Source organism: Saccostrea echinata, unplaced genomic scaffold, assembly GCF_033153115.1.
Source record: "Saccostrea echinata isolate AGI-Se365-2 ecotype Australia unplaced genomic scaffold, CSIRO_AGI_Sech_v1 ptg000033l, whole genome shotgun sequence".
NCBI classification, from domain to species: Eukaryota; Metazoa; Mollusca; class Bivalvia; order Ostreida; family Ostreidae; genus Saccostrea; species Saccostrea echinata.
The window spans coordinates 10,048,009-10,061,554 of NW_026889782.1; the positions used below are offsets into that span (position 1 = coordinate 10,048,009).

General features: G+C 31.8%; 1 protein-coding gene across 1 annotated transcript; it reads left to right on the plus strand.

Moving 5' to 3' along the window:
* Positions 1-452: 452 nt before the first annotated feature.
* LOC133198977 (NADPH oxidase 5-like) lies at positions 453-11,223 on the plus strand. The gene is made up of 15 exons (XM_061334872.1): positions 453-608; positions 1,205-1,322; positions 1,704-1,854; positions 3,612-3,822; positions 4,030-4,241; positions 5,377-5,580; positions 5,973-6,151; positions 6,384-6,575; positions 6,903-7,035; positions 7,555-7,695; positions 8,757-8,806; positions 8,988-9,044; positions 9,715-9,924; positions 10,423-10,704; positions 11,086-11,223. The coding sequence occupies exons 1-15, from the start codon at positions 457-459 to the stop codon at positions 11,215-11,217; spliced, it is 2,424 nt and encodes an 807-aa protein (XP_061190856.1). The 5' UTR covers positions 453-456; the 3' UTR covers positions 11,218-11,223.
* The last annotated feature ends 2,323 nt before the right edge of the window (positions 11,224-13,546 follow it).

Consider the following 13,546-nt stretch of genomic DNA (forward strand, 5'->3'; position numbering starts at 1 on the left):
ATTTAGATTTTTCTGACTATCCGTTCTTAGTTGATTTATGGGGCGTTTGTGCATATATACATGTTTTTATTCTCCAGTGAAGAAATACACTTCCGGTGTGTTAAATTAAATGGAGAACCATATGAATGTTATGTTTAATACTTAAACAAAGAAGAAATACATATACATGTGTGTATGTTAAAAATTTGTCAGGACATGAAAGTGATTCAAGAATCCGACCAGAAATCGTGCCGGATCCTAAGGTCAACGAACCGGACACTACCGTAGATCGAAAAAGGGAGTCTTGTTTATAATGATCATTATGCTACTGATCCTAAACAATGTCTTTTTTATGTATCATTTCCTTTTTGTGAAGCACAATGTTACAACTCACACTAATTATCAACTTTTCTATGTCTTGCCAAGATTTTAAGGTTTGTATCCACTACCTGTTTTGGGGGAGCACGCTCACCACTTATGGCGGATAAAGAACAACTAGTGAAGAAGAGCCAAGATAAACATGAAGAATCCCAAGACATAAAGATAATTATCAATGATAATCAAGGAGGAGTAGAATTAGATGCAGTGGCTGCCACGTCAGGAGGGGGAGAAGGGAAACCTAACGTGTCGTAAGTTCACTTTACTTTTAATTGTCAATCTTAGCTTGAATGATAAAAAGAATGGCTGTGTTTTATAATATTAAATTTCATCGACAGATAACTCCAGCTAGAAGAAACAACTGTCCAATGAGAAAGTAAATTTCCGTCAAATTCAAGCTTTGATGCATTTCGATTGTTAAACTAAATTCCTTTTGGAAAATCTAACATTTAAAAAAGTTAATGAGTAAAAAAAAATGGACATTAATCAGTTTAAAAAGGGACGATAAACCTTAATCCTTTACAATTTGCATTTGTCCTTCATGATCTGAAGGTCTCCATCAGAACATTCCATATTCTATCTACAAAAATGAAATTTTCGATACATGAATGTTTTTTTTATATACTAACTCAAACCAAAGGCATACTTTCCCATTACCACCCCTTCACACATTTCCCACATTTTATTAGGTTTTTTTTTCAATCCAAGTAAATGAATATAAACACACGTGAAGTTAACAAACAATTGTGTATCACAATTTTAGAGGAATATTAAGAATATCGATTAAAAATGGAAAAGTAACGGATATGTATCATATATTTGTTAAAGAACTGCATATGTTCTTCAGGTGTACACAGGATGATACAAAGTGGTTAGAGTGTGTTGAAGAAAGGTTTACGAAGAAAGTCGACGAACATGGCAGAATACAATTTGATGATTTCCAAGATGTCCTTGGAGTCAGAGAGGTTAGTATTTGTTTACACAGTGTGCTTCAATTTCAGAATGCTTACAACGAACTTATCCTGTTTTCCTTCTGACATATCAAACTTTTTTTAATGATGCAAAATATTTCAAATCTAAATGATAAAATCATATTTGAATGATTTTTTAATGTAATATCGATGATTTTATGTCTTATATTTAGAACATATTTGGTATTTATTTCATGTTTGCTTATTTTCTGTATTATCATTATTATTAATTGTTTTGCTTTTTACTACTGTATACTATTTCTTTTCTTTAATTGTTTTTGGTTTTGATTTTCTTTTACTGATTGTTTAGTCTTTGAACCCAATAATCAAATGATTTTAATGCATGGTATCTACATGAAGTAACTTTATTTTCAGTCTTTCTTCGGTGACCGGTTTTTCAGTTTGTTTGACACGGATAAGAAGGGCAGTATAGAAATCAGCGTACTGATGGACGGACTCCGGACACTGACCAAAGGATCACCACTCCAGAAACTCAAATTTGTCTTCGATGTCTATGATATTGATGGTAGGAACTCCCATTCAATCCTTCTTTTAGTCCTTAAGTTAAGGCCAAAATTTTTCATCTTCACTTCTTTTCTTTCATCTTTTATTTTTGTTACAACAGTTGAGCATTTTCAATGTCTGTCTTTACAAGAAAGCATTGAAAACAATTAAATATTTTTTGGTATCATTATTACTTTTTAAATAACAACAACAAGATAAGCAAGATTTCAAGTTTGTTGGTATGCAATTTAAATTCTGAATTATTAAACGGTGAACGAATTTGCTCAAGGACGGTGTGGCTGGTCGATGAAGGATGCTTACTTCTCCTAGGTGCCTGATCCCACCCACCACTTTCAGGGCCCGCATGGTTCACAAATACGTCTTTCGAAGAATTTTGAGATCGATCAGTATGATCTTATCTTAGCTTTTTTTCGTTGGCATTTAAAACCGTAGAAATGTCTATCGCACTGAAACAGATGTGATGTGCCTATTCTAAATTGTCTGATATATTACAGAAGGATACAGAAGTGTATTTAGTGCTATGCTGTATATTTGTTTTAAGTTGGTAATTCAACTTTAATATCGGCTTTTTCCAACTTTACTCGCGACTTTTCGAGCTTTTATTTGAGGATTTCTAACTTTTCAAACTTTTCCCATAGCTTTCCCCCCTTTATTTAAAATTATTATTAATGCAAATATAAAACACTCCATAGAAATGGTATAATTTTTTTTTAATCTATTAGTTCCTTGAAGGATCAATTGTCCAAATATTGTTCAGTAAATAGTAGTTAAAAATGATAGGTACATGTGCACTTCAATTAATAGACAAACACAATGTCTAATGGGCACTTGATTTGAAAGGACGAAATAGAACGTATAAAGAAATAGGTTAATGAACTTCCTGACGAAATGCGTTAGCTTATTCTTCCTTCAAAACAATAAAGCTTCTGTGAAGTGATAAAATTTGTCACAGTTTTATTCCTGTTGTATCAGCGATTTCTTTGTATTTTGTCTGAGTGCAGGGGGTGGGTGTGGAGGCGCAGGGTTAAAAAAGCTTCAAACTTTGCCTAGCAGTGTAGCGTCTCTTTTTTTTTTATCAAACATAATAAAAGTTATTGTAGAGGTCTCTCTATTTCAATTTTCTTTCTCATTTCGTATTATTTTGAAGTTTTCATTGTCCTTCACAAATTCACAATGTCTAAATTGACAATGAGTCTCAATGAATGAAGACTTAATTTTGGTTAAGCTGATGTGTGTAATCTAACAGAAAGTTTTCTGTTAGATGGAAAAGAGGAAGGAATACTATCAATGACGTGTCCAGAAAAAATGTGGTTAAACTGTTGACTTATGTTGTTCAAATTTATGAAATATATATATATATTTATTTATATGTGTAAAATTGTAAGAAACTTATATTTTACAGTATGTTATAAAATTAATTAGCACACAATTATACTCCATTGACAAAAGTAATCACCGTTTTTATTCTTTGAAAAAAAAAGATACATAATGTACAATTAGACTTTAAATTTCAGATCACCCACCAGAAAGAAACTCAAGTTAAAACGTAAAATTATTTTCTGAAAAAACTTAAATTCTGGTTCAATAAAATCTAATTCAACTTCGTGTTTGTATGAATAATATTAACTTTAAACGTCTAATGTTACATTACAGAATTAATGATTAAGGGATTTGCGTAACACCAGAGCAGTATAACTAACTATATAAATTCCTTAACCTAATGGCGGGAAATTCTCACATTTCACTTTGTATCCCTAGGATCTGGAGAAATCGAGCGCGATGAGCTGAGGACGATTCTAACGACGTGTATGGAGGAGAGCTCTCTCTATTTTGGGGAGGAACATTTGAATGAACTGACAGACGTCATGTTTGAAGCCGCAGACAAAACCGGAAGTGACAGCATCACATTCGACGATTTGAGAAAAGCTATAGAAAAACATCCGAACATGATAGAAACTTTGACTTTGAGGTTTGTTTTTGACGATAAATGTGTATGTTTTGGCATACGTGTATGTACTATTCATGTACCATTTACACCTTTAACATTTATTATATTCAGCTGTTATCATATTTTTATGAATAAAAAAGTTGTACTTCTCGAATTAGAACTTCTATATTCACCAATTAAGCATAAAATAAATTTGAAAGTGAACCATGCTTTCTAATAATTCTATAGTGCAACACAATGGTTCGGGTTGGCAGCGCCATCAAAGAAAAAGGAAAAAGACTGGAGACATAAGTTCACGTGGAAGTACTTCCGAAACAATTTGCGGAAGATAATGTTTGTGATCATTTATATCCTGATAAATGTTGGAATTACGATCTATACCGTATTAGAGGTTCTGGAATCGGCATCTAGTGATGCATTCCTCATTATCTTCAGAATGGGTCTGTATGAATTAACTTCCTGGATTTCTAATACGTGAAATATGTCAAATATGCCATAAACTTAAACAGAATTTTTTATGTAAAAAAACCCCAGGTGTTATATTGCACAGTGTAATGAACATGAAAAAGATTAGCATGGGAAGAAAATGAATTATTCACAGTGAAATGGGTTGCACAGGTGTTATTTGGGCATATTCACTTTTTAAAAAATAATTTCAACAGTTTCGAGGTTTTAAAATTAAAGTTCTTCCTTGCAGATATCTGTGACTGTCAAAGGTCATGGATTTCTTGATAAACTGCATGTGAAACCACATACGTTATTTGGAAAATATTTAGTCATCCTCCATGGCATCTGATTCCATTTCTGATGTTTTCGGGATCTATAGTCCCTGCTATTACTCTTTGATTTTTTATATGTGTGATTCTTGAGCTAGCCTTTAAAATATCAATAACAATTGTTTATATATCTCATATTACATGTATTTCCAAATTTATAGAATTGTTATCGAATTTAAGATATTTCAAATTTCAAAATCTCAAAAAAAGTTTAGTGAAAAGTTTCATACTAAGTTAAAGAATCAAAGTATTTACAATGGTTTATGGTTTAATATTCTTAGCTATAGTATTTTTTGTAACCAAGAGGGCTGTTCGTAATCCTTAGATTAACATTGTAATGGCATTAATGTAAAGATTTGCTCGTTACTATTCTGAATCTTAACTTTTGAATAAATTATTGTATCCTCCCTAGAATAAACGACATTAAATAATTAATACGTATGTATACAATTGCTGTAGTTTAAAGTAATACATGTATGTATATGTAAGTATTATAATCGTCAATGGAGACAGCATAGAGAATTAGGACACAATAAAACAATGACAGTTTGCTTCATTTATAAAAGTGTGCATGCAGCGAAGTTTTAGGGCCTTGGACATATACCTAGTCCATAACTGAAAATATGATATACCCGTTTCGATGTGAATTCCGACCTTTATTTTAATTCCAACTAACTACCGGTACTGCCTTGTAGTGTACACTGTGCAGTCCAACACTCTGACACAAAAGTTTTGTACCAGTGAATGACCAGTTAGACAGTTTTCACTGTAGTTAACTTTGGAAACATGATTTTTGTAGCCGCTGGTATCTTTGGAATGCTTCTAAACTTCAATTGCATGCTGGTCCTAATTCTGGTTCTTCGGAAATGCCACACACTGATAAGATCCACGCCCCTGGCTGCAATACTTCCTCTGGATCAGCACATTTCTTTTCACAAAATGGTTGGAGCTGTTATAGGCGCATGCGCCTTATTCCATACTGCTGGAGCAATAGGGACCGCAAGTAAGTTAGTTTTAGTATGTAAATCGCAATTGTTACCTTTCAAAAAAATTCTCTACTGAAATTATTGAATATTTATACATAGACCGTTTATTACGTTTTGATTAACACTACTAGATTTGCCTTTTTTATGATACAAATTAGGTACTATTCATTGTAATTTACCATAACATTCTTTTCGTCATTTTTAACATTGCGTGGAATATTGGCACAGGTATAAAGGGCCCTGAAATTTTGAAAAAAAAATCATTACATTTGTGTATAATGAAATGTAATTCACCAAAAATATTGATTAAATTAATTCTATTTTTTCTTACATTTAATGAAATAATTCAGTTAATGCAACTAAAAATACATGTAATTTAATTATACACATTTTGAATCTTTATTTCCAGTTGTCAAATCTCAAATGCCCTCGAATAATAATACCATTGTGACAATATTGTTTACAACGAAGATACCTATGGGCTTGATACCAGGAACAGCCTATATCACGGGATGGGCGCTCATTGTAGTTTTGACTGTTATGATCATTTGCTCTCTTCCGTTTGTGAGGAAAGGTGGCCATTTTGAGGTACAAAGACACGCGGAATTAGATATTTAAACAACTTTCATCTTGATTTGTAAATCATATATAGAAAAAATTGTATTAAAGTATTATTATTATTGTACTTTTGTGTAACTGTCCTCTCCTCTATTCTCTGTTTACAGTTTTACTGTTTCATTTTGATAATATTGATTTTCATAATCAACAACGGCAGTGTCCGTTTTCAAAAAAAATATATTGCTACTTTCACTTTACATAGGTTTTCTATTGGACGCACATGTTGTATATTCCGTTCTGGACCCTCCTAATTATTCATTCTCCGACATTCTGGTACTACTTCATTATGCCCGGGGTCTTATTTATTATCGAGAAGATCATTGGCTCCAAACTTTTCAAGAGAGCTCGATATGGACGGACATTTATCACAGAAGTTTGTCTTTTGCCATCTGGGGTATTTTAATTTCAAAATTATATCTTTATATTTTTCTTGGTCGGATTTAAGAGATATATTAATTTTAAATTTTAAATTCTTGATTTTAGTTATTTTTTATATTGTAACCATTTCCTTACATGGGTTAGCCAAGATTACTCTTGATTAACCCCCCCCCCCCCCAAAAAAAAATCTGTTCTTCTTGAACTGAGTAACATATATATTTCAAATTGAATCAAATATGCTTATTCCTTAGAAATGAGAATTCTGAGTTTGTTCCATGGTTATGACTTCAATTAATTTTTTTTTATTTGAGTACTTATTACATGTATAATGATAATTGTTAAGGTTTGTCATTTGGTTATTTCTCGTCCTGACAACTTCCGTTTTGAGCCTGGGGACTACATTTTTCTACAAATCCCGGCTATTGCGCAGTTTGAATGGCATCCCTTTACCATTAGTAGTGCTCCTGAAATGAAAGGTAGTATTGGTTTTTAAAATATCATTGTATATATGTTTTTATAAGATAGTATAAATTTATATAAAATTATTTACAAAGGAAGGTCTTTGAAACTCATAATGATTGAATTTCAAAGAGTTGCTGAAATGTCTTCGTGTAATAAAAAGTATACTTCCTGATAAAGAAAACGTAGTTTGACAAGTATTCTTCATCACTAGCCTAGATATCAACGTTCATGTGCTATCATAGTATTTAAATGCAAATTAGTTTCAAAATCCATTAAAGTTGTCCATCTATGATAGGGTTATCTTTCTTTTTTTTTTTTTTTTTTAGAAATTTTATTTCTTCTTTCCCATAGTGTTTTTTTATTTACACAAAGGAACTTTGTTCACACATCGGCTAAATCAAACCATCTTTAGTGCATGGCATTCTAAAATCAATTGAAGATGGTATTTTATTAGTAGCAATATCCGTAATATTACATACTAGAATTAAATCGTTTAAGTGTAACGAACATAATGTTTGTTTTACATCTTTTAGGTCACATCTGGATTCACGTTCGTTCGTTAGGCCACTGGACAAAACAACTGTACGAATATTTCTCTGCATTGGATCCAATTAAAGAAAAGCCTGATCCAAATGTCATGAAGCGGAGGACACTAGCAGTTAGCCAGGCTAGAGGCAACTATAACTGCTAAATAATGGATATCTTAAAAAGCGAAACATGTTTTTTAAACCTTAACATTATTTAACATTATTTAACACTATGATTATTTAAGACACAGAAAACATTATCCTCAGAAGTGACATATACTATATTTTTCTAATGTTAGGTATTTTATATTTTCTTTAAAGTATTCAATTCCACCCTTGACTATTGAATATCTAATTTACTCCTCTTTTTTAAATGATTTCCATGGCATAGCAATTTTTCACCCACTTATATCTTTTGTTCCCATTTGCGGCTGACCATACATGTGTAAACATTTTAGCTTCAGACCTTTCGGTCAATTTAACTGATGATCCTATCCAAAAGCTTTCTTGAAAATATATGATCAAATTTCATCAAAAATAGTGTTAAGAGATTTTCCAAAATCTAAATAATTACAAAAAAGAAAAATGATATAGTTCAACACAAGGAAATAAATGATGATTTTTCTTATATATGGCTACATACATTGAACATAATCATGTATCTAAAGATGTAGCCCTAGAACATCACTCTATCAGTTTTCTACGTTCATATAGTTACATATTTGAAAATTCATTAGTAAATGCAATCATGTCTTCGTTCAACAAACAAAAAAGCTATTTATTACACATGGGAATAAGTACACTGCAATAAATATCTATAAATAGTATTATTTTATATTTTCGCTCCCAGAGCTTGTAAAAGGAAAATAATGGGATAACAAATTTACAATGTCAACAAATAAAAAAAAAAAAAAAAAAAAAAAAAAAGAAAGAAAGAAAGAAAGAAAGAAAGTATGTTTTCGAATATTTTAATAAAATCGAACAACTGTTATTAATTAATACCTAGGCATCCTATTCTGATTTACATGTAGACGTATTTTATAATCATGCACTTTTAAAAGTAGTTGAGGTCAGAATAATTTTCATGAGCGTATAACCCACGGGATGTCTTTAAGAAACGCAGCCTATATGAAGAAAATCATAGGATGTAACTTATGACCCAAGTGACTCACTTTATTCCTAATACTAATACATCTTTTCTCTTCCAGCTTCCTGGTGGCCAAATAAACGACAATCACAATACAGACCGAAAGACAAGGTAACGTCACGATCTCGTAAACACACGTGTGAATTGAATTCAAAGCTTTCTTAGATAAACTATTTTATTTAAAAGGAGTATGTAATATAAGTTTATATCCTTGACAAATCTGACCCGTTGAATCTTATGTTCTTTGCATCTGAATTTAAACAATGGATAAAGGAATACGTGTTTGTTTTAGGAGGAGCTGAAAGCAGAGAAAAGAATGGCACAGGTTATGAAAAAGGTTCATGTTAGGGTAAGATGATACTTTTTTTTTAAATTTTACTTTCATGTATTGTCTGAACGAAAGTTGACAAAATTCAAAACATTAAATTGATAGTACAGTGAAACATGTCTAATCCAACATGCAATGGCAGACAGATAGACAAGGTGCTGGATAACACGGTGTAAAGAACTTTGAAATTGTATAAAATGGGACATAAAATAAAGGTGGGAATTCACAGTGGGACGGATTGCGCAGGTGTCGGATAGGGCAGTTTTCATTATATATGTGCGACAAGGATTTTGAATTAATCAAAAAATTCTTATTTCAGTTTAATTATTAACTAATTAATGATTTTATATACCATAAATTACGACGAATCCAGATATAAAGTTAAAGTATGAGGAGTTGAATTTTACTCACGCGCACAAAATTTAAAATTTTAGGATATTAACATGTCCAAAAGAATATTGCCATGTGAATTACGAATAAATTGATGTTATTTGAAGTCTAACAGAATACTAAAATATAAAATGAAAAATAACAAGTTAATTGAAAACGAAAACCTGTTACTCATTACTACCTATTTATTGCAAATGAAATTTGAAAATATATTGAATTTCTCATATGCATAAAATTTCGTTTTAAAAATACTAGTACATAGAAGATTGATGCAGTCTTTCATTTTTTCCCCCAAATTTAGTGTTACATTGACGGTCCATATGGCACAGCAACAAGGGAGATCTTTGAGACAGAACATGCCGTGTTGATTGGGGCCGGTATTGGAGTGACTCCAATGGCTTCTATTCTTCAGAGCATTATGTACCGATACAAAGAATCCAAGCGAACCTGTCCAAAATGTCACTACAGCTTCTATGGTGTAATTCCTGAATCTGCAATGAACCTGAAGAAGGTTTCTATATTAAATTATTTTGTCAAAAGTAATCTTAAGAGCTTTATAACAAATATATGTCTGTGGTTAAGGATAAATTGCCAATATTCAGAAAGAAATTGTGTATGTTATTTCTTCTTTTATAGTGTTCTTGGCTTGATTGTTTAGATTAAATTGCTGTTCTTCCTTTGTATTATGAAATTTTGAATAATAAGTATTTAGTAGTTTTTGACAGTCCCATTGGTTACAACTCATACTACATGTATGTTGAAAAATTTATCTGCTAAAGCTAAACAAAAAGACTTGCACTGTCTTTTGAATTATTTATCTATTCACAACTTGCAGACTTGCCCCTTGTATCCTGACCTGATAGACTTGCAGCCATAATTATCAATATTATATAAAGTAATTTGGTACATTCAATTTGCAATAGCTCATTGTTTTTCTGTTGATTAGTAATATCACTAAAGGTTCTTCTATGGTTCTTAAGGATCATTCCTTACCTTTTATTCTCAATAGGTGAATTTCATCTGGATAAATCGGGATCAGAAAAGTTTTGAGTGGTTTGTAGGGCTCCTTAATAAAATTGAAAAAGAGCAAATCGACGTGGCTTTCGAGAAGGGCAAAGAAATGGAGAAAGTGATTGATATTCAGCTCTATTTGACAGCTGCCAAGAAAAAGAGTGATATCAGAGGGGCGGGGCTTCAGATGGCCCTAAGTATAATACATAGGAGAGACAAGAAAGACCTGATCACAGGATTATCGACACGAACACAGGCTGGACGCCCAAACTGGAATGAGGTCATGGCTATTTCATAGTTCTTTCATACGCAAGGTTTCTTTGTGAAACAGTCAGAGTGTTTAAAACCTGAAGCACATGGTTATTATTATGATGCATAATGTTTTAGAATCTCTCTAGAATACATAGGGATATGTGGTCATTTTAAAAAAGCCAAAGATTATATTTACTTTTATACACAAACTCCTCTTATTATTGACGTATGTAATAATAACCTTGACTGACTTGACAATAGACCCTCTTGAATAATTCTTCTGTCTCTCTGTTAATGCATAGTACTTTTGATATGTAACATAACAGTATTTTTGACAACAAATTATGTATTAAAAATCATGACAGATACACAAACTATCATTTTTGTTATTTTTTTCTTTTTCTTTCAGGTATTTGGGAAGATTTCACAAGAGAGGAAGGGGAATGTCAAGGTCTTTTTCTGTGGGCCTCCGCAACTGGGAGGAATGGTTAAGAAAAAGTGCATGACGTTTGGTTTCAAATTCCGAAAAGAAAACTTCTAAAGCTTCTTCTATATGTTTTTAAGGATAATTCTGTAACATACATGTATTCAACTTTAAAAGAAATCTAAAAATTCCTCTGTGTGACGATGGTGTGTATGAGTATTTTCTGATTAACTGCATTTCGATTAGCTAGACACTTGACTGAGGAAGTCATTTGAAATTCTGAAGTTTATTTGCCCGGTTTATAATCATAATGTCTAGTCTAAACTTTTTTTTTAGACTCTAACCCTCATCTCCAGAACCACTAGAACACTCAGACAAACCATCTTTGGGAAAGGGGTGTCCAGTACAGTGTATTTTCATTTTAAGGGTCATAAATCAATAAAGGATGTATCTTGTGTAAAATATATAATTTTTTCCCATTCTTAGTAAAATGAAATACAATTAGGGTATTTAATTTTTATTAGGAGAAAGTAAATTTCCTGCAGTTCATACATCCGAAGGTCCGAACTTACCAGAATTATATTTTTTTTTTACATAAAGAATGTACAAGAGGTTTGCAGTTTTGTTATCCTATAAAGGATGGTTGAAATATATTAAAATAAAGTTATTATCTTCCTACATCTGTCTATGATATTCTTGATTAAACAAAAAAAGATATTACTCATTTCGTGTATTTCCCCTTGTTTTTGTCCTGTTCAGGGTTCGTTTTGTTTACTGGATTAATGAGATATATGACTGTTTGTTATCTTCACCTTTGACCTTTGAACCTTTCCCACAAGGTAGCAGTATAAATCATACTTTGAGAATTTTCTGAAATTGGCCTTTTCCCTAGAAGAAAGTATCTATAGAAGATTATTGCGTATTTTGATATATTTCGCGATAGAGTCTCGTTATACAAGATAAACAGTTCCAGGAAGGCACAAATAATCTGTTGAACAAGAAAGTTTATTCTTGATATTTTTCTTCTAATTTTAACTGATATTATTTACAGTCAATTGAATCTATGTTTTGATTTTATATCATTTTTAACAACTCGGTTACTAATCTTACCCAAAATTATCATAAAAGTACACTGGCAAGTTCTTATTCAAAGAAAAAAAATGCTTTTCTAAAGCTAAATGAGAAAATATCATAAATTCTTTGATGAATGCGTTTCTTTTGCGATTACAAGTATCTTAACTGAAATGAAATACATTTGCTTCTGGATCAGATTTTCGGTGGACACTTCTTTCAGGCGTCGTGTTTGTGTATCTGATTACATACCCCTGTTCCTCTGTTGACTTTCTACGACTATTCTACAAGTACCCTATGATGCTTCTCATTTAGCATGTTTAGGATCATTAAATTTATTGTAGGGGTAATTATCATTTATTCATTGGGTATCACATTACCTTGGTGTTAAAAAGAAAATATTGAGTCTGTTGTTAGATTAAGGATTTTAACAGTGTTTGTGGTTTCTGTATGCATTCAAAAGGTAGAGTACTAATTGAAACTTGTAATTGTAATAAATAATGTACATTTTTATTTATTCAGTGCTATTAAAAAAATTATATACAGCAGCTGTCGTCTTTTTTACCCTCCGCCTTTGCTGAAAGCGGGGAATATTACCTTGTCTGTCTATCCGTCCATCTGTCTATCCGTCATTCTGTCTGTCTGTAACACTCTCGTTTCCAGGTGATTTCTCTTAAAATTCTCAAGCTTTTGCAATAAATTTTACATCAATTCTCCTTAGGTCACTAGGTCAAAGGTCAAGGTCACAAATTTGTATAGGATATAAAATGGTTCATTACTGTCCACGATAAAACATGATCGCGATAGATCCTGGCGTAAAAGGGCCAAAGGCCAAGGTCACATTGTATAGGGTTACAAAATGTTTTTTCGATAATATCTCAATTACACGTCTATATTGAAGGGACGTGGGGTGGGTAGGTTGGGTTGGGACAAAGCATTCCTTGAAAAGCTATATACTGTATTGAAGAATATTTAAACCTTCGATTGTTCATATATAATATAATGCGGCAAACAACCTTTTGTGCAAGAAACAAAATTATGCTTGGAGTTTTACTTTATTGTAAAACAGTAAGAAGTTTCCAAAGTCTCAATAAATAAAAACAAAATAAATACTGACATATACTGATTTAACATCATGAAACAACAGTTAAAAAAATAAGTATCTGAAGCCAGGTAAACTTGATTGATTTTCTTTCACTGTGAATATCATAAATTACCCAAAAAATATATTTCAGTAAATATCAGACATGACATTACCCTATGAAACACATAGATTTTTTTCAAAATGGTGACTTTTATAGTGCGGCACGAAAATCTTCAGGAAAGAAAATCTGCAGACTGAAATGGCATATAGAAAAATTGGACGGGAACGAAT

Coding starts and splice junctions, on each gene's coding strand:
- LOC133198977 (XM_061334872.1), top strand. CDS start 457: ATGGCGGATAAAGAACAACTAGTGAAGAAGAGCCAAGATAAACATGAA. Junction 4,242..5,376: donor CCTCATTATCTTCAGAATGG/GTCTGTATGAAT, acceptor TGATTTTTGTAG/CCGCTGGTATCTTTGGAATG. Junction 10,705..11,085: donor GACGCCCAAACTGGAATGAG/GTCATGGCTATT, acceptor TTTTTCTTTCAG/GTATTTGGGAAGATTTCACA.